Source organism: Alternaria arborescens (assembly GCF_004154835.1).
Source record: "Alternaria arborescens strain FERA 675 chromosome Unknown contig_7, whole genome shotgun sequence".
Classification (NCBI taxonomy): Eukaryota; Fungi; Ascomycota; class Dothideomycetes; order Pleosporales; family Pleosporaceae; genus Alternaria; species Alternaria arborescens.
In genome coordinates, this window is record NW_021167862.1 from 104,611 (window position 1) to 124,338 (window position 19,728).

Below are 19,728 nucleotides of genomic sequence, written 5' to 3' on the forward strand. Positions count from 1 at the left end.
CAAATGCTGCATGTCTGACTTCACATGACCTCGGAAGAGCTGAATGTTATCGACGCGCGCGCCTTGACAGGATTCAGCCATCGTAACATTGATTGTTAGAACCATGCAACGTAATGCGACATGCAGAACGAAGGAAGTCCTCACTCAGGAATCAACGGACCTCGGTCAAACTCCGTCTCGACGAGCATCGTCTTTTCCTGCCTCATCAGCCTGTCGTACTTGCTCCTCAAACCATTGCAACAATCGCTCAGTGGCCTCGATGTTCCGTCCCATCATCTCGGCATCCTGCACAAGACGCTTGACGTGCTCAGCGACATGACTCCCTTCCTCGGGCTCGAAGGCTCTAACCCGGGTGATACTATGGTCCAGATGGCGTAGTAATTCCTTTTGTCTTGACCAGGTTGTGCGTATTCGTTCCGTTACAGTTCTCGGACCGTGATAGCTCATTTCGATATCTTCAGCTGGATGTTGGGGCGTTTTGTACGACTTTGTGACGTCCTGGAAAACTGCATCTAGCTCTGTGCCCATGGGGCCTGCTTGTGTAACCTGTTGTAGTTGCTTCTGCGCATCGTATTCGTGATACTCAAGGGCCGCATACCGAACTACCAGATCAGAAGCCATGTTGTTGAGCAGTTGTAGTTCTCGACGAATGATATCCTTCTCCCTGTCTTCCTGCACATGTTGGTAAAACTCATCTTCTCTCTGCGCAAGGTGCGGCCAAACGTATTGCAGCTCGGCGCCCACCTGCTTTTTGAGAGCCTGGACTTGCTCTAACCAATCCTGTACTTTGCTCGCATCTCGTGACTCGAGATCGTCCTTATACGCACGATATCCGTTTTCCACATCAGGTCCTTCAAGTTCGTTTTCTTTAAACTGGATCTGGATGACAGTTTCTCTCTCCATTTCAGCTTTCAGTGCAGCCAACGAGCCACCACCAGGCCCGGAACTCCCTCCATGCCCCACTTGAATCGGTCCACCAGGCATGCCACCCATTGCCCCAATTTGCAGAGGGCTGCGGAGAACTCCCATTAACGAAGATGAGTGGTACCAGAGTGCGAGTTTGCCGATTCGAGAGAGGGATGCCTTGGCCCTTTCGTCGTTCTGTAGCTTTTCATATTCCTTTTGTCGAGCCGTAGTAACCGTCTGATCGAAGAGCTGGAGGAGTGTTGGGGGATATTTGAGCCTATCCATGGATTGGCTGACCTTGACGCTAAGCGCAGATCCAACCATAGCCGCTCCAAAGAATCGTGAGAAACCATAGACACCTGGCAAAGCCCGCGGATTCAATGCCATGAATATTCCTAGTGCTCCACCAACCAATGCCATATCTTCAGAAGTCCAATGCTTTGTCTGTTCCCATAGCTTGCCAGGCTTGGGTTGTATGTTCTCCATCTTGAACACACCTCGATTCAACTCATGGCGCCCATATATCACAGATGCTGTCCAGGTAAGGTCTACGGCGCTAATAAAGGCGGCGGACTTGAGAAACACGCCAGGTCGGGAGCGGCCAACAAGAGCCAGGCTGCCAGTAACGACCGCAGCGCCTACACAACCTCTCCATGGTACTGCGATGAGGTCGCTTTGTGTGGCAATGGCGGCAGGCGGTTTGGGAAGGAAGGGCAGTTGTCCCTCGCCTGTCCTTGTCAGATCTGGAGCTAGATATCTCTGGGGTGTCCAAGTGCTCACCTTCAGGAATCAGCAATCGCACCATTGTGGATTTTTACTTTTACGAAACGTGTAGAGGAGGAGGTACGACCGCGAAAGCCATCGGAATTTGGCGTTGCAAGGTCAAAGTTGGCGGAAACAGTAGAGGCGTGATGTGATGCAAGGCTGGCCAACATTGAGGGACGCGTCCATGATGTCGAAGCGAGATGCGGCGCGACCCTGGCGGTAGCGCATCCGCCGCGACAATCGCAACCTGAAGCTTTTCTGCTACCCTTGTTCGTACTGATGATGATTGTCGATTCAACAGCCATATTCTAGCATGATGTCGGTGTATAGAATCTTCCTGATAATTCCAAAATTGCCTGCAAATCTTTAGGCTAGTGCATCGTCGATTGTACGCTTCTCCGATCCAGCGTAGCAATGCTGCTTGGACTACAGAGGTGGCGAAAAAGAGAATGTCATATAACCTTATCATGCCAGCCTTACAACCTGCACTATTCGAATGCTCGTAGATCTTAACAAACATTTGTCGAATCGAGCGCACGAGTATGAGGATCGTACTTGGCTGCTGTTGCAAGCTACTTAAGTTACCCCACATCATTCGTATTCGTGATGTGGTATCCACGGAGGCCACTTCGACCACCCTGCAGACCCACCATTTCATGATTGGATTTTTGATTGGTATATAAACAGAAAAATCCAAGAATACTCCATCAACAACAACGCCAACTCAGGTGTTCTGGTCTTATGGTCTAGTGGTATGATGTAAGTATTACTCAGTCCCAAGACAACTCTTCTCCATCTAACATCTTCTCAGTCTCGCTTAGGGTAAACCCAAGCACAGCTTGCGAGAGGCCCCGCGTTCGAGTCGCGGTAAGACCCCACTTTTTGCTCTTGTGGACGACTGGGTAGCACTAGGAATGCTGGAAGTGGTTATGTTCTTTTTGCAGTAGCTTAGATGGGTGGGTGGACAAGTGTTTATGTTGATGCTCCATGCACAGACTTTGTTGCACGACAGCATGCTTACGCTCAAGTCATTTCAAATGCAGCGCCACAGCATACTACTTACTACGCAGGTTCTTGCCGATATATCAAAGTATAGTGGAATTTTGACATTGCTTTGCGAATTTATACTGCATCTACCTTCTCTGTGTTGCCCTTCTGATTCTGTGCAACACCAAATGTTGCTCCCCCTTCTTCAATAAACCTACGCTCTTCGTCTGTACTAATCCTACCCAAGGCAGTGTTCCGATGGGGATACCTACCAAACTGTTCCAGTATGTCCCTGTGTTCCTTCGCAGATTTCTGGTAGTTCTCAACCCACATCTTCGTGCCATTATACCCATCTATACCTTCGAGTTCTCGAGAAAACTCCGTCAGGATCCCATCGGCGAGGTCATGGGCAGATAGATCTTCAGAGTGCATCAGAGGTATGTAAAGCCAAGTCCTGTGCGCAGCAGAGAGACGCATGACTGGGTGTGTATCTGGGCGGGGAATGGGCGAAGAGTGCGACAAAATGTTGCGAGTGAATGCATGAGCAATACGATCGTAATGCGTGTACACCAGTCGCAAACCGTCTTCTGTGCGGTATATGTTCCGTGGCATTTGGTCTAGCAGCAGTGCGAAACTCAGTGCCGTCCATGCAGCTTCCTCTCCTGTCGCAGCATCTGCCTTGCTTTCCTCCTCCGCAACGCGCGCAATCTCGTCTAGAAATGGCTGCGCACTCGCTTCTGGGAATTTGTCTGGTCCGATTGCTTCAAGCGCATTCACGCATGTGCTTCTACATTGTCCATCAAAGACGTCTCGCTCTTCAGGACTGCTTGCGAACCAGCGTTTTGCAACGCTCATGTCAAAGTTCTGACCAGTCGTATCAACGCCAGAAAACCACAAGTCTGTTATCTTCCTGTATAATGATCGATTGAATATCGCAGGGTCGAGCGTGAAAGTAGACGTAGACATCGTGCGCTGGTACGTAGTGGAAAGGCTCGATGGGTGGAAGTTCGATGGGCGGAGACTCGACAGATATAGGCTGGATGTAAGAAAGCGCACCGGCGTACGGACTGCGAGGCGGGTAAGCATGTTCTGTAATGTTAGCTATGAGACTATGCACGCAGTTTTTATAGGTCGAATAGAAACAGCTTCATGACGCGCTGTTTGAGCCTGTTGATTGACTAAGTCGCGATTCTCTGGTAAGGTGGACATGCTCGGTGGTTTGGGAGGAGCCGACAGCGACGGCTGACTAAATGGCCGCCTGAACACCCCGAACCAGGGCTGGTTCGGCCTCCGTAGCACTCCTTTCATGCGGAGGATCAAACAACAGGCTTTCCTCTAGACCGCTACAACATGTCATTACCTACGGACAATAATTTCAAGACTTGGATAGGTAGCTAAGAAGTCTTTGAGCGGACACTAATGGAAAGACTTCGTGCCGCACTGGTGGCGGTTTGGTGGAGCTGCGCCAGCGCGCAAGAGGGCGCTATAGCACCTACATCTTCCCCAACGCTAGAAACAATGTCTTGTCCCGGACCGAATACGTCGGGCGTTGGAGTAAAGTACAATACGTGATCAAGGTAAGCTCACCTGCTCCGCATTCCCCTCTTCTGCACTAAGCATGCGCAGCGTAGGATTCATCCAACCGAACATGTGGGGAAACTTGCATGATGGCACGTTCAGTGCGCCGCGTCTCAAGATGCGGCAATATTCCATGGACATACCCCCGTATATCAAATCTTCAAGATGATTCATTAAATGTACTGTATAATTCTACTTCTATTTTGTTGTTTCTCTCCAGATATACCTTGAGACTGTCCCTCCTCAGCTAGCCCCACATGTATACCATCGTCCTGGTCATACTATTCTTCGTAGTCTTCATCCTTTACAAGCGATACAAGGAGAAGGCACCATCTGGAACAAAAGTCGCGCCTGGACCTGCGGGTCTTCCAATCCTTGGAAACGCACATCAATTGGGCCAACAACCACATCAGCAAATTACCGCTTGGGCCCGCGAGTATGGCGAAGTCTATAAGATCCGTTTGGGATGGAACGACTGGTATATGATATGCTCGCCGGATGCGTGTAAAGAGATTCTAGACAAGCAGTCAGCGCATACAAGCTCTCGAGCACCATTACCGGTATCCGGGGATGCACTAGGCGGCGGAATGAGGTTCCTGTTCATGGAGTATGGTCCAGAATGGAGGAAGCTAAGAGGCATCAGCCATAAGCTGTTGACACCAGCTGTAAGCGCGACGTTTAAACCAAGTCAGGAGTTCGAGGCGAAGATGTTGCTTGAAGAAATATTGAAGGGCGCGGACCCAGGGAAAGGAAATGAAGTGAGTTACAAAGCGATCAGACGATATACTGTAAGCGTTATCATGACAAGCACATATGGGAGAAGGATACCGGAATGGGTGAGTGACACATACAACAGTACAAACATGGGTTGCTGATGAGCACCAGGACTGCGATGAAGTTCACGGCATCTACGATATCATGAACGATTTCTCTACAATGGCAAAACCAGGTACCTACTTGGCAGACACGCTTCCGTTCCTCGGTAACCTTCCACCACGACTACAATGGTGGCGTAAAGGGGTCAAACCATATTTTGATAAGCAAGCGAATCTATGGATGTCCTTTTGGAGTACTCTTAAAACTCAGATGGAGACCAAACAAGCCCCAGAATGTTTTGTAAAGCAATTCATCGAGAGCGACTATGAAAAGCAGGGTATCAGTGAGTTACAGGCAGCATTCTTGGCTGGCAGCATGATCGAAGCTGGAAGCGAGACGACGTCGGCGGCGCTCAATACGGCTGTTCTGTACCTCAGCGCAAACCCACTTGCACGACAAAGAGCAGTCGAGGAAATAAGAGGAATTACCTCGTCCTCTCGATCCCCGACGTTCGAGGATGAGTCAAGACTTCCGTACATCCGCGCCATCGTCAAGGAAACCCTACGTCTGCGCCCCGTCACAAACATCGGTACGCCACACTATACTACCGCGCCCATAGCCTACAAAGGCATCCACATACCTGCCAAGTCAGTCGTGTGTCTTCAACAATACCCGATTCACTACAATCCAGATCATTTCGAGGATCCCCAACGTTTCAATCCGGAGAGATACATCAATTACCCTCATGGCAGCGGACACTACGCAGCTGGCCCAGCTGCGAGCCGCGATCACTGGGCTTTTGGTGCGGGCCGCAGAATTTGCTCGGGTGTGCATCTAGCTGAGAACAGTATGTTCATCGTATTGGCGAAGCTGCTATGGGCTTTCGACATTTTGCCGCCGCTTAATCAACAGGGGAATGATCTGCAGGTAGATACTAGCGATGGAGCGTTTGACGCTGTCGGAAGCACTACGATGGCGAAGCCGTACCGGGTGAGATGGAAGGTGCGAAGTAAGGACATTGAAGACACGATCATAAGAGAGGCAGTCGAAGCTAAGAGAAACGGCTATGTTCTAAGAGGCGTGCGTGTTGGTGAGGAAGGTGTTGAGTATTAAGCTTGATAGTGGCGCTCTCGTGTGCGACTTGTATCATTCGGCATAGTCCTCATCAGGTGTGCTTGTTGCAGTGCATTGTTTAGTCAATGCTTCCATTTGTCGTTTGTCGTCTCCACTTGGGGTAGGTGCTTGTGTTACCTGCTCAATTGCACTTCTTTCCCTGTCAACTTCGTTCCCCTCGTTCGGTCGCAACTACTGCAATAAACCAATGACACTTTCGCCCAACGCTCTATTCGTGTCGTCACCCCAGAACCACAGCTTGCTGAATCTCCCGAGCTCGCCGGTTTCTGCAAGACCGTTGACGCCAACTGCACAAACATCAACCTCACTAGACGAACGTCCGCTATCCAAAGGCAACACCAGCATGGCGTCACCGTTACTGCCCATTGACCCACAGCGCCCTTCTTTCTCGCCAGCCGGCTGTCGCACCCGTCAGAAGATGCTGCACGACGTGCGCAGCCCTTCACCTCTTTCCCCAACACCGTACTTTAGCGACGGGCCAGCAAGTCAGTCAATCCTGACTGAAACTCCCAACAGCAACAACTACAAGGACAAGATGAGCTGTGAGAATCACCAATCAGCTCACGGTGACGAGCGAAAAGACGGCTACGAAGATGAAGACGACAGTATGGAGCTGAGCGATGGCGAAGGTGCTTTTGGAACAGATGAGAAGGATAGCGATACGATCGAGGACATCATGAACATGACCGGTAAGATGGCATCGTCTGTGCCGGTTCGCGACTACAGCAGATTCTATCCTCACAATCAGCAAGCCTCCGACGGGGCCAGAGAACTGGAGTGCCGTCGCGCTTCAATTGAGAACAGTCTGAAAGAGCAATATCGGCAACAGAAGCGAGTGCAGAAAGCAGCCGTCGCAGGCGGGGATTACGACTTCGATATGCCGATCGATGGCGTATCAGATCATAGGCTAGCTATCGCGGAGACCTTTGACCTCAAAGCTTTCCACAAAGATAAAGAGATGCATCCAGTGGAAGGACAACAGATGGCCACCAATTCGTATGATGTAAGGCATCATGTATATGCATCTACACAGCCTCCGTTAATCATACAGCAGTCTTCCGAAGCTTCCAGAGACTGTCATCAAACGGTCGTTTCACCCAAGGATGGTCGCAAAGCCTTAGAAGGCACGCCGCCAGCATCGAATTTCTCGACCAACCTCTCTTCCCCTGCTTGCGCTGTCGTACAGACCCCTAATAGCAAGCACATCGACTTCGCAACCCGCGACTCCATCCCAGGTTCGCCCGTAGATCGCGCACTCAGCTGCGTCAAAGCACAAGAAAGCGACGAAATCTCGCCATCGGAACATCAAGGTGACACATCTCCCCAGAGAAAACTCACTGAGCTTGCGCGAGAGGCCAGAGTGGAAGAAGAAGAAGTAGCGGAGCAGAGAGCTTTGGCCGAGCTAGATAAATTCAGAGACACGGACCTTGCGCCTATAGAGACGGTCATGGACGGCGGACCAGCAGGAGACTTGATCACGTATGGAACGCCTGTGAAGGCAAAAGATGAAGAACTATTTTTTACATAGGATACCTGATGGATCTGGCTCCGAGCTTGAGGGTTGGAATCATATAAACCGCTGGCAATCTTCGATTTCTCCACCTCGCCAAAATCCTTTTTTCATCGAGCAGGATCAAGAGAACGGTGCGGATGTCGAAGACTCGGATACCACGTCCATTTCGAAGCAGCAATACCTCTCTGTTATTCCCAGACGACCTACTTTTATCACAATCACCGATATGCTTCCAGCGGCAATGTTCTGGGCCACTATTGCACAAGTCGTCGATGGCAGCAGTAAGGTGTTCGACGTGCTCATCGAGAGGTTGACAGATTTAAAAGTGTAGAGCACTAGCTAGGAACACAGTCATGGAAGCTTTCTACTAGAAAAATATGGTTATGTCCTCAGGGTTGAAACTATAGAGAGGATAGTAGGCGCTTACATGCAGGTGTCGATTATACGTTGCATGTAACATCTTTGTACATTACTAGCGACAAGCATGATATATTACGTACATCTTTAAGAAGAACAAACCACTTTTTCGAGGTCGCGATTCCGCTTCATGACTCTGCCTGCCGCTGCACAACACCTTGGCTATGCGGTTCAACGCCACCCAATGCAAACCGTGTATACCATCCCTGACTAACTCCACCTTGGCACGCTCTGCACCTATCCAGATCACGCTGTTGAAGCGTCGCAAAACCAGTTCCCATCGAATTCAAACGATATCAAGGATCACTCCGTGATTATCTTGATCATCATCCTCTTCCCCACAGGCCTTGCAATTGGGTAATCGAAAGACACTGCTGGGAAGAGGATGCTAACCGTCACCTCGTATTCCTCTCCCCTTCTTCCCCGCCGCCATCTACTTCATCCTCCCCATCATCATTATCGTGACCCTCATAGTCTGTCAGATCATCGCTCATGATGTGTAGTATCTGGCTGAATGTTCTGCTCTTCCAGCGACCCATGCCTTCCATGAGATCTGCACAATGTAACAAAGTGCGGCGAGCCGCGAGATATCCGCCCTCGAGTGTGATACCAGTTATACTAAAGCTCCCACCGTGGTGTATGAACTTCACGACTTGCGAGGTATCGCCGAATGCTACAGGCGATTGCGGCGTATCGATAAAACCAAGCTGACCAACAGATATCCAGTCTACAAGATCGAGAAGCTCGATGCACGAGTCGTTGATAGGACAATTGGGCGTTGGGGGAAGGGCGAAGATGTATAAGCCTAGGACGAGGGCAGCGTGGAACAGAGCGACCACGCTGTGTGGGTTGACGATATCACTAACTTTTCGGTCGAAGAGTAGTTTGTAGATGTGGGCGGCGTGCAGCACGCTCCTTCTTGCGCTTGGTGTTTGACACCATACTGAGATGTCTTCCAGAGCGTTGACGGCAGGCTCGGGACCGGAGCGTCCAGCTGCGAGTTCGAAGTAGCGTATGTTTGCTCCAAGCACCATGCAAGAGGCATGCCAAAGGACAGCGGAATTCAAGTCCGCCGTTCGAAGTGCGTCGATCGAAGAACTGGAGAGGTTCACCAACAGCGGGAGGATGTCTCGACTACGAGCATCTTCAGCGTATATGCGCCAGGGCCGTAGCTGCTTTTGATTTCCTGTCACTTGAGCAAGTCTATCGTTGCTCTCGTAGATGCGTAGGAGGAGAAGGGTCAATAGTGAGCGAAAGCTTGATGCATCGAGTTTCAGTCCTGGGGTCGGATGAAATGACGGTGTTATCTTCTGCGAGTGGATTCTTGCGCCACGCTGTACAAGATTAAACCATTTCGCTGCGCTGTTGACGTGATATAGGGAGTAGTCCGAGGGTGGCAAAATTTGTACTGTTTCGGGGCGGATCATTGGCGACGTTGATAGATAGCCTGCCCACCAGCAATCTGCTTCTATGAGACCAAAGATGATACGTTTGCCGCATTCAACCTTGGACCAAGCCTTCCACTTAGAGTCGATATCGATCATCTCGTCGAGAAGAGGGTCGATCTTTACGCCCTCATTAGCGGAGAAAAGCCCCTGACTTTGCGAGAACTGGAACAGTTAGTTGAATGACTGGGAGCAGTGTATACAAGCGGCTATGTACCTCGATGAGCTCTGCATACATCTTCTCTGCTTGTGCAATACGGCTTTTTCGCTATGTGAATGTTAGCCAATAATGTATGCTATCGATTAGTGCTACTCACTCCTGTGATCGATGCTAAATTAAGCGCAAGCAAGCTAGTGGCAATCATCCGCATTTGCCTGTGCGGCGGATGGTCTGTTGTCGGTAGTGATTGTAGTTCCGCCAACGCAAGTTGTAACACAGCCTATGCATATGTTAGTCGTCATGGGACATATACCACTGCAATGTTGCTTACAGGAAATGTGCGTGTAACAAACTTTGCTGCACCTGCCGTACCAAGGATGCTTAGTCCAATAAGACACATACAAAGTAGCAGTGGCCGGGGCGCATTCTTTGCCGAGAAAGTAGGAATATGGATGATTGGAAGGGTAGGATGAAAGTAATAGAGATACATCTCCAATGCGATGTCCAAGATTTCAGCAGGTGGGAACTGCACACCCTCGATACTTGGACTTCCTGCTGCATCGCCGCTCGACGATGCAGTGTCGCCATAGGATTCTGACCGCAGCGGTCCGGATGATGGTAAATTGTTCAGCGTGCTTTGGAGCCTGCTCCTGCACTCTTCGTCCAGTCCCCAACGCGAGTTTCGCCGTTCTCTTTCGCTCATTGGAGTTTCCATAGCTCCGGAGCCAACTTCAGAGAGTATGTTGGTGCATTCGCACGCCACTAGATTCTGCCATAGGTCTGGCATCAGCCGTGTAGATTTGCGATTCCTGGACGGCCAGCAACTTTGGACTCGCTGGAACCGTTCTCGTGGGACTCTGCTTGCTATTGAAACACTGCTACCCGATGGGCTAGCTTGATTTTCTGGGACTGCTCGAAACGCCTCATGGTCGAAAAAGCCTTCTACACCCAGGTGGTGTGAACCATGAGGAGTGTTCATATCACCTTCGAGCGGAAACAGCCATGTTTGTAAGGCGTCTGCAGGAGTACGGTTGGGAACTGGGTTGTTGCTTTGGACAAGCTCAAAAGCCCACTGATCCAAACTCGATACATGTCCGGCTGGTGAGAATGTGAGGGCCTCCATAGCCGGGTCGATCGGTGGACCCATACTTTCGTGAAGATTTCGATTGGACATTTGAGCATGTTCTGCACGCGCAATGATCATAGGTGATGGCGATCGCCATGGCGTGTTGGTTCCGGGTTCGAGATGCTGCGCCGCATTGATGAGCGCTTCTATTCGGTCCTCACCGGGTGACGGCGGCTGCAATCGCGATGGAGGTTGCCGGGTATGAGTCTGCGGAGAAATATGCGCGTTGTACTGATCATTCACGTTCATTTGCGGTATTTGGGATTCTCTTCTCCTGGACATAGGCGAGAAGTTGGAATCTTCACGGATTAATGGCGTTGGTCCTGGAGTCGGGCCGTTTGCGGTTCGTGATGCAGATGGTCGTGATGTTTGGTTCTCGTCCATCGAGTTGTGACGGAACTCTTGCTGATCGTTGGTGTTTTGTTGCTCATTGCTCTTCATCCGGTTCATCGCATTCTGCGCGTGACCTTTGCAGTGTCGGAACAGAACATCGCTATTCGCAGAGGTTGGACGCTAGTACGGAGGTTTTTCATTGGGGGACTCACCTGCGCGAGAAGTGCTTTTTACATGTCGGGCACTCATAGGGTCGTTCTCGTGTGTCTGAGATGATGTTTAGTCAACGATGATAATGAGGGTTCACGATAGACGGACGCGACCGCTCATGCCTTTTCACGTGCTCTACTGGAGGAGAGGTCAGCCCATTTTCTTGACGCGCGCGGCCGCGACATACATTTGGTGAATGTGCGATCGCACATGCTGCACTGTTTTAACGCCATGTCGCTCGTCGCAAAGATTCGATGTGTAGGCGGATGTCGGAGGACCCTTCGAGGGTCGGTGTCTGCAGGTGCTGTCTAGGTCGCCAAGAGATCGCGGACTGCGGGGGAAAGCAAGACCATGACTCGGCCTAAGCATTATAGGCTCATTTCAACCTTCATCTACAAAACGCATATAAACCTGCAATCCTGCTGCTGCAGATTGCGCCGCGCGCATATGTGTGCCTCTGAAGGATACAGCTGATCTTCACGTTGGTGGTCCACAATCGCCACTTGGAGATACCTCCGGCGTGCAGGACCCTCAGACCATCGTCTAACGCCATGCCATCACCAAACACCGCAAATCGCACCGTGCCTTGTCGCACTTGTTGGATGACGAGATAGATGACCCGAAGACACGCCTCAAATTTCAAAGACTTCTCGAAGGACTTTGTCCTGCTCCAACCCCGGATCGACTCTCATGTGGGACCATGAGGCGTACGCTAGTGGGGCCTCCCCTGACTGCTGACCGTGTTGGAATCTCCGACTGTCTCATTCGCCTCATTTAGGTGACTAGCTTTGCTTGATCTGGCGCATTGAATCAATCAATTGCTACTTTAGACGTCGGCTAGCCACGTTTCATTCTGTCAATCTTCCGCTAGAGGTTTGCACATCGGATGATCGCGTCTCAGGTAAGTAAGCGGATGGGTATACGACTAACGTACATGAATTCACTGAAGAGACAAGAACAGTTGAGAGTGAGCGTGTGACATTTCATTGTCGGCTCAAGGGAAATACCAGAACTGAGATTTGGAATGTTGGTCAGTAACCAATGACAAGCACATGACAGTTACTACCATTTGCCCTGAATAGTTTGCACATCTTCGTCAAGTCTGGAACAGATGTTTGAGCTACGAGGGCTGGACCAACTAGATGGAGCCGATATTTCTTTGTATCAGCGTCTAAGCAATCGCTCCTTCAATTCAAGCGATGCTTATGCTGTTTTGGCGAACATATCCAACACTGCAGAATACACGACCAGCAATACACCTCCACCTGGTCCAAATCTGAGTATTTTCGCCACGTATCCCTTGTATAACGCTCTGAACCCTTCTTCTCTTGCAACGACCCCCAGGCTCGGCCACGCCCAAGCGTACTTCTGCCTTACACCAGGTGTTTTAGCGACGCTCTGTATTCGACTCTTGACTACATCTAATGGCGTGTTGAATGTCGTTCCCACAACACCTCCCACAAATCCGGCGATGAGATCGTTCCCCATTTTCTGTCTTCTCGGGTTGCTCGATGTCGCTGGAGCGGGTAGCTGAGCCCGCACCTGGAAAATGCAGCCAAAATACCCGGCGTTCCATACAATATGCCGCCATAACGTGGCTTCGAAACCGTTGTATAGTGCTAATGGCCCCTCTTGGCGAACTACTTTGACGAGACAGTCGAGGAGGCCGTTGTATCGTGATGCAGAGGTCTTATCCTGTAGTCGAATCTTGAGGAGCTCGAAAGGAACAACTACGAGGGATTCTGTTGCGCCGGCGCTGGCACCTGTGAGGACTGCGAGAGGTTGGGTTACTGTCGGAGTAGAGAACAGGTGTTGATAAAACTGTGTGAAAGTGTCGTTCGCTGAGAACTTGATGGCACTGCCTTTGATCAGCTGTCGTCAACTCGAGAGGAAGATTTGATCGTACCGCTTGGGTACCTCCATCAGTATAGGCGCAGTAATACCGCGATATAATCTTAACACACCCTCATTCCTGATAATCTTTTTGAAGCAGTCCAAGACACCATTGTACCCTTCACCATCAACGACTTTGCCATGCTGAAGTTGGATCCGTGTCTTGACTACATCAAGCGGGTACCTGTCTATGTTCTTAGTAGCTTTCTCGAATTCTAACATCAAGGTACCTAATCTCACATTACCAAAATCTCCGATATCCCAGCAACAGCCCCAGCAGCAAACTGGTAACGGAACGGCAGTGCCGTTGCATTGTTACCTGTTCCAACTGCAATATTCTTAGTTGTCATACTGAAGATACCTAGGTATCTACTTAACCGTGCCTGGCTTTTACACGTTTAACACGCGTTTACCAGCCATGCCATCCTCGCACAACACTCTCAGTACGCATTCTACCCCCACTAGTCGTATACCACATGGCCGGCTTTCGCAATATCAAGCCCACATGGCACATGCAGGGCACAATACATCCGCGATATGGCCCAGAGCATGTCGCGTGAAGGACGTTGTGGGGTGCATGCTGATGGCGCATGTGGGGCTAGCGCACTTATCCGGTGATCCGCGTCGAAGAAAGCGGAGCCACGTGGGGCTTCGCGAAACGTCACTCTCAAAGGTTTGCTTGGGAAATTCGGTGGTTGGGTCTTGGAGAACGTGCAGCGTAAGACTAAAAGCTTGCAAGGATATCGAATCATGTGATGACGCGTAAGTTGATGAACCGTATTCATTGGCACGCGTTCTTGTTTCGAGGATTTGGAATGCAGGGGTAGTGCGCAACATCAACATCTACGCAACAACTTTCTTATCTCTCAGCTCCTTGATCTCGCTCTCTCCATATCCCAACATGTCCCTTAATACCTCATCGGTATGCTGCCCCAGTAACGGCGGTGGACTCCTGATCCGCGGCTCGGCTCTCGAATATTTCACCGGATGATTGACAAGCTTCACCTTGCCCACTGCTGGATGATCGACCTCCTGAATCATATTGCGCGCAAGAACGTGTTCGTGTTCAACCGTGCCCTTGATATCATTCACAGCCGCGTATGGCATTCCGCTTCCGTCAAAAATCTCCAGCCACTCTTGTGTTGTCTTGGTCATGAGTTCGGCTTCGACAAGCGTATCGATCTCCGTACGGTGTTTGACGCGGAGCGCGTTTGTGAGGAAGCGAGGATCGGTTTTCCATTCCGGGCGTTGTAGCTTGTCGCAGAGGATGCCATAGAGGCGGTCGTTGCAGCCGCCAACTGCGATGTTCGTGTCTTTTGTTTTGTAAGCTCGGTAGGGTACTACTGTCGCTATGGCCAAGTCAGTATGATCATCGGTCTTACATTTCAAGTCTGCGCTTACCATGTGCAGTTCCCCATCGACCACTGTCGCCTTTGCCTGTTACCAGCGCACTGCTCGCGATGTTTGCCAATCCCGAAACCTGCACGTCGCTCAAACTCGCATCGATCCACTGGCCTAAACCAGTCTCTTTACGCGAATATAACGCCGCCTGTATGCCAATCGCAGTGTACATGCCAGTCATAATATCCGTAACCGCTACGCCAACCTTGACTGGTGGCCCATCCCTCTCTCCGGTGATGTGCATCAAGCCCATCTCAGCCTCGACCATCACATCATAGCCTGCACGATCGCGGTATGGTCCCGTTTGTCCATAGCCGGTGACAGAAGCGTAAACAAGGGAAGGATTGAGCTTCGCAAGGGTTGCGTAGTCGAGCTGGTACTTTGCGAGCGATCCCGGGAGGTAGTTCTCAACAAGCACATCGCATTCCTGCGCGAGCCTGTGCAGAATGGAGATTCCTGTGGGGTTGTTGAAGGCTAGTCCAATCGACTTCTTATTACGATTTACCTGCGTCGAGTCAGAAAGTCACATACATGATTATACTCATCAGACATACGGAAAGGTAATATGCGCTTTCGCCAGGGAACTGACGCTCGACACCGTCCGTATATGGTGCATCTGGTGGGCCCCAGGATCGTGTGTCGTCGCCTCGTGTGGGGTGTTCGATCTTGATCACATCTGCTCTGATAACTCATCAGCGTCTGTTCTATCTAGCTATGTGTCCATTACTAACCCAAGATCTCCAAGTATTTGTGTACAGTATGGCTACTTGATATTAGCGACTGCGTTTCCATTTCGCCGAGTCAATCACATACCCCAGCTAATACTCGGGTCATGTCCAGGACTTTGATTCCAGCCAAAGGCAGTTTCTCAACCATTTGTTTGGAAACATTGTTCTTAGTCGCGATATTTCTTCTCTGTGGTTGCGATGTTCGGGTAGCGATCCGACTGGCTATGGGTTGAAGGTACGCGTGTGGTGCCGCTCTCGCGACGGTCCTGAAAGAATACATGGTCCTGCTCTAGGCTCGCCATGTTCGTCAACGGTGATGTTAAAAGAACGTAGCTTGATGTCTGGAAGTTCTTGCCCCACATGAAGCTTGTGGGGTCCGCAAAGGGTCCCGTATGTGAATGCACAGACATTTTCTGATATGACAGACGTTGAGACAGTATTCATTGCACAGTATTGAACGCGGTATATACAATGTACATGTAGTGTTGGAACTCGCACAATTACATCGCTAAATTGACTGAGACGCGAAATCGATAACACAAAAGAACATTTATGCATGGACGCCGTTTGTTCCGTTAGTCTTTGAGTCGGAGGTGAGATATTGCTTCAGCTCTTCAGCGTGAACACCATCTGTGTTACTGGTGTTGGCACCATGCGAAAACCCACCGAAGTAGTACGGTGCAAGCCTCTTCTTCTCTGCAATCTTATCGTCCTTGATTCGAGCCAGTAACTCTTGGGCTCTCTTGTTGGCAGAGAAGCGATCCGGAAGAGCATCCCAAACTTTGTAGTCGGTTCCCCGTGTTTCGATTGTCCCGCAGCCCTTACGAGCATATTCAGTAAAGAGGAAGAGACGGCTTGATTCGACCATGATGGTCAATTGGTCTAAGTCGACGTTAGCAATCTTGCGACTGTTTGGTAATGAACGTGGCTTACCAGTGAGAATCTTCTCGGGTTGGCTCTCATGTATCCGCATACCATGTTGGTATCCCTCATGGAATCCACCGTGGGGTGTGTGACCGCCCTCGAAACTACCTCCACCAGGTCGGAAATCGTCGCTTCTTCCAAGACCTTGTCCGTATAGACAGGCAAGGAATTCGGAGGCGGAATTGCGGTGGAAGTAGGGTAGTCGGAAAGTGTTGGTCGCAACATCCCACCTTGGACCAAACCAGAGGAAGTCTGCCAATGGTGTCAAAGGATCACGGGATTTGGCTGTGAGGACTGTGAAGATCGATGGATCAGTGTGATCGATGGATGTGCTGTTTTGCGAAGAAAACTTCGTAAGATCATACTTGTACGGAACAACGTTACCGTGCCATGCGACAAGATCGAAGGGGCTGTGGTCTTGCTGTATCGCCACGAGCTGACCGTTGGTCTTGTTGACGATCTGCCAGTCTACGTGCAGATCGTCATCGATAGCGGCTACCGGGTAGAGGAAATCGCGAGGATTGGCAAGACCATGGCCACCTAGTGGGCCAAGATCCGGAAGCTCCCACATCGACCCCCAGACTTCTGTGATATAGCCACGCGCCACTGGTGTATCCGGAGCCAAGTTCAGGCAAAACCTAATACCACGCTGTATAACACAGATCTCACCAGGTTGCAAGAAGATCTTCCCCATCTCAGTCTTTATGTCAAGGTTGCCTTGTTGCGCGCAGATAAGGAAGTCGCCATCGGTGTTACAGAATGCTCGTTGTTCCATACTCGAGTTGATCATGTATACATATAGCGCAAGACCCTCTTTGATGTTTGGGTCTCCGCTACCGCAAAGTGTATGCAGGCCATCGACGAAGTCAATCTTCTCATCTTCTTTTGGCAGTGGAAATGGATGCCATTCTGCTTGCTCAGGAAGCGTCTCGACTTTGGGATTGATGGACAAAAAACAGTTTGTGATGTTCGACTTTGTCTCAATCGGAATATAGCCCTCTGTGATACGTTAGCACATTCGTGCAGGAAGTTTGATAGCAACACATACTATGAGCAGCTGCGGGTCGGCATCGGTACATGTAAGTACTAAAGTTGTGGGCGCGGGGTGCTGCGAATGCTGAATATGTGATGCCTTCAGTATAAAGTCCGAATCGAACTTCCTGAGGATTATTCTGAGCAACGGGTAAAGTGCCTGGAATGACCTCTGATTGATGTCGATTTCCCCATCCCGCTTGATAATCGTAGGGGTCGTTTGCACGTGTTGGCTTCAGTCTTTGGAGATCTGTGAAGTGGAATGCCTTTTGGGGATCGGTGACGAGCTTGCGTTCTTTAAAGTCTTGCATGATGTTGAGTGTATGACGATGGACTGTAGGTGTGATCAAGCTTACCATGTCAAGAATCAGCCTTATATTGGACTATCCATGGCTATGGAACTTTAGGCCGACATCTGCCGCAGCTAGGTGGTCCGGCCTGTGCATGATGTGGTGGCGGGGCCGGATACACATAATAGCGGGGTTTCCAATTCGGTAGCTACGGGAGCTGTGAGGAGGCCCACATGGATATCATTGGGCAAAGAGTCATCATCTTTACCGGGTTGGTGGGACCCGTGAGATGAACATGGGATGCAGTCTCCCACATGAAGGCTGTCGCAACATGGACCTAGTGGCTCACTTGCGGGGTTCTTTGGCGGTCATGATAAGATGGTCAAGCGAAAGTATAGTGCTGACTCAGAAAATGCATTTACAATGTGGTTATCAAGTAATGTCTATGCATGGCGAATGTGCTCTCATGTTGTTTATCTGGATGCAGCTAAGACCTCGTCCACCATTAATCCACACGAGCCTAGATAGTTCTTCGCATCGCATAGCGAGCTGAGCTCTTGGCTGGAAATCTTGTCGGTGATTTCGGATCGGGTCTTCAGAGCTTCTAATAAGCTGGTATCGTTCTCGATACTTTCTTTGCATGCCTCGTAGACAACATCGTGCGCTTTTGATCGACCGACATGCGGAGCAAGGCCCATCATTACAGCTTCAGCGACGATTAGACCTCTAGTAGAATACAAATTTGTGAGCATCTGCTTGGGGTTTACTACAAGGCCAGAAAGCGCAAAGTCAGCCTGGTTCAGCGCTCCAACAGCAATCACAAAGCTTTCTGGGACAGCCACCCATTCCAAATGCCATGGACCAGAAGCACGCTCGAAGTCTGACACCATACCGTCGAGCACCAAGCCGGCATTTGATCGTAGAATCTTCGATGCTGCCAGAATGACTTCGCTTGAAATGGGGTTCCGCTTCTGTGGCATAGTCGAGGAGGCACCGCGGTGCGGCACAAAGGGCTCTGAGACTTCTGAAAGTTCGTTTGAAGACATGATGATAATGTCCAGAGCAAGCTTGCCTAAGGTACCACCAACAAGTGCAAGGTAGTTTGTAATTTCAGCAACTCCATCTCTGGCGACATGCCATGTGATCGGAGGATCGGTCAAACCTAGATCTTTCGCCATTTCCTTCCGAACACGGATGCCATCGTCGCCTGAGCCTAGTGAAGCCAAAGAGCCTGCAGCTCCTCCAAACTGGACCATCAAGGCACGCGATTTGAGCTGCTCGAGGCGCTCGAGGTGTCTTTGGAATCCAGATAGCCATATTGCACACTTGTGTCCGAAAGTAATGGGCAGAGCATGCTGAAGATGGGTGCGACCGGCCATAGGCGTATCCCGATGCTTTCTTGACAAATCTTCCAGGTTCTTGATGACGGAGCGGAGTGTACGCTCAACAATCTCAAGGCCTTCTTTCATCTGCAGCATGCTTGCCAGATCCATGATGTCCTGTGTTGTTGCTCCCCAATGCACATAACGTCCGGCCTCGTCACCACATGACGCGGAGAGCTGTCGCACCAAAGGAAATATGGGATATCCGACGATTTCGGTTTCGTTGCGCAGCCTGTCGTAGTCGAGTTCTACTTCGCGGGCTTTGGATGTCACAATCTCTCCGATATGTGAAGGTATCACATTGCATTTTGACTGTGCCCTTGCTAATGCGGTCTCGGCATCAACGCACCGATTGATGTACGCTTTGTCGTCAAACACCTTCCGAATCTCATCGGTTCCAAACAGCGTACGGAAGATGACTGAGTCGATGGCGCTCACGCTGCCGAGTGATCGTCGTTGAGGACGGAAGGTGGTTTGCCGGGGGATGGCACGCAGTGGGGCGCGTCGAAGCAAGAACATGATGTTGATTGTAATGACAAAAGCACCTCAATGGATCATGAAGGGGATATGAGGCTCTAAAGAGAGCTTCAACAATGCCCAAGACATGGCTGGTGGCTCCCAGGCGGTGGACGTGTGGGACGCGGATGCAGCAGCATCGTGTGGGGAAGACACTGCCGGGCTAGAATGC

At 50.4% G+C, this 19,728-nt stretch overlaps 9 protein-coding genes across 9 annotated transcripts; 2 read left to right on the plus strand and 7 right to left on the minus strand.

The window, feature by feature from the left end:
* Positions 1-165: 165 nt before the first annotated feature.
* On the minus strand, positions 166-1,711 carry AA0111_g3755 (hypothetical protein; the record flags this gene model as incomplete). The annotated part of the gene is made up of 2 exons (XM_028649676.1): positions 166-1,634; positions 1,687-1,711. The coding sequence occupies 2 exons, from the start codon at positions 1,709-1,711 to the stop codon at positions 166-168; spliced, it is 1,494 nt and encodes a 497-aa protein (XP_028508352.1).
* A 1,082-nt stretch (positions 1,712-2,793) lies between these two features.
* On the minus strand, positions 2,794-3,624 carry AA0111_g3756 (hypothetical protein; the record flags this gene model as incomplete). The annotated part of the gene is made up of 1 exon (XM_028649677.1): positions 2,794-3,624. The coding sequence occupies one exon, from the start codon at positions 3,622-3,624 to the stop codon at positions 2,794-2,796; it is 831 nt and encodes a 276-aa protein (XP_028508351.1).
* Positions 3,625-4,493: 869 nt separating this feature from the next.
* AA0111_g3757 (hypothetical protein) lies at positions 4,494-6,165 on the plus strand (the record flags this gene model as incomplete). Its single annotated transcript, XM_028649678.1, has 2 exons — positions 4,494-4,994; positions 5,122-6,165. The coding sequence occupies 2 exons, from the start codon at positions 4,494-4,496 to the stop codon at positions 6,163-6,165; spliced, it is 1,545 nt and encodes a 514-aa protein (XP_028508350.1).
* A 364-nt stretch (positions 6,166-6,529) lies between these two features.
* On the plus strand, positions 6,530-8,030 carry AA0111_g3758 (hypothetical protein; the record flags this gene model as incomplete). Its single annotated transcript, XM_028649679.1, has 3 exons — positions 6,530-7,189; positions 7,241-7,665; positions 7,715-8,030. 3 exons carry the CDS (start codon positions 6,530-6,532, stop codon positions 8,028-8,030), a joined length of 1,401 nt encoding a protein of 466 aa, XP_028508345.1.
* Positions 8,031-8,511: 481 nt separating this feature from the next.
* AA0111_g3759 (hypothetical protein) lies at positions 8,512-11,297 on the minus strand (the record flags this gene model as incomplete). Its single annotated transcript, XM_028649680.1, has 4 exons — positions 8,512-9,726; positions 9,779-9,829; positions 9,879-10,001; positions 10,053-11,297. 4 exons carry the CDS (start codon positions 11,295-11,297, stop codon positions 8,512-8,514), a joined length of 2,634 nt encoding a protein of 877 aa, XP_028508344.1.
* A 1,296-nt stretch (positions 11,298-12,593) lies between these two features.
* Positions 12,594-13,633, minus strand: AA0111_g3760 (putative mitochondrial 2-oxodicarboxylate carrier; the record flags this gene model as incomplete). The annotated part of the gene is made up of 3 exons (XM_028649682.1): positions 12,594-13,248; positions 13,297-13,467; positions 13,524-13,633. 3 exons carry the CDS (start codon positions 13,631-13,633, stop codon positions 12,594-12,596), a joined length of 936 nt encoding a protein of 311 aa, XP_028508596.1.
* A 493-nt stretch (positions 13,634-14,126) lies between these two features.
* On the minus strand, positions 14,127-15,692 carry AA0111_g3761 (Succinate--hydroxymethylglutarate; the record flags this gene model as incomplete). Its single annotated transcript, XM_028649683.1, has 5 exons — positions 14,127-14,632; positions 14,685-15,189; positions 15,239-15,365; positions 15,416-15,447; positions 15,498-15,692. 5 exons carry the CDS (start codon positions 15,690-15,692, stop codon positions 14,127-14,129), a joined length of 1,365 nt encoding a protein of 454 aa, XP_028508597.1.
* Positions 15,693-15,962: 270 nt separating this feature from the next.
* AA0111_g3762 (Homogentisate 1,2-dioxygenase) lies at positions 15,963-17,679 on the minus strand (the record flags this gene model as incomplete). Its single annotated transcript, XM_028649684.1, has 3 exons — positions 15,963-16,294; positions 16,346-17,335; positions 17,385-17,679. 3 exons carry the CDS (start codon positions 17,677-17,679, stop codon positions 15,963-15,965), a joined length of 1,617 nt encoding a protein of 538 aa, XP_028508594.1.
* A 452-nt stretch (positions 17,680-18,131) lies between these two features.
* Positions 18,132-19,559, minus strand: AA0111_g3763 (Uncharacterized protein; the record flags this gene model as incomplete). The annotated part of the gene is made up of 1 exon (XM_028649685.1): positions 18,132-19,559. One exon carries the CDS (start codon positions 19,557-19,559, stop codon positions 18,132-18,134), a length of 1,428 nt encoding a protein of 475 aa, XP_028508595.1.
* Positions 19,560-19,728: the final 169 nt, after the last annotated feature.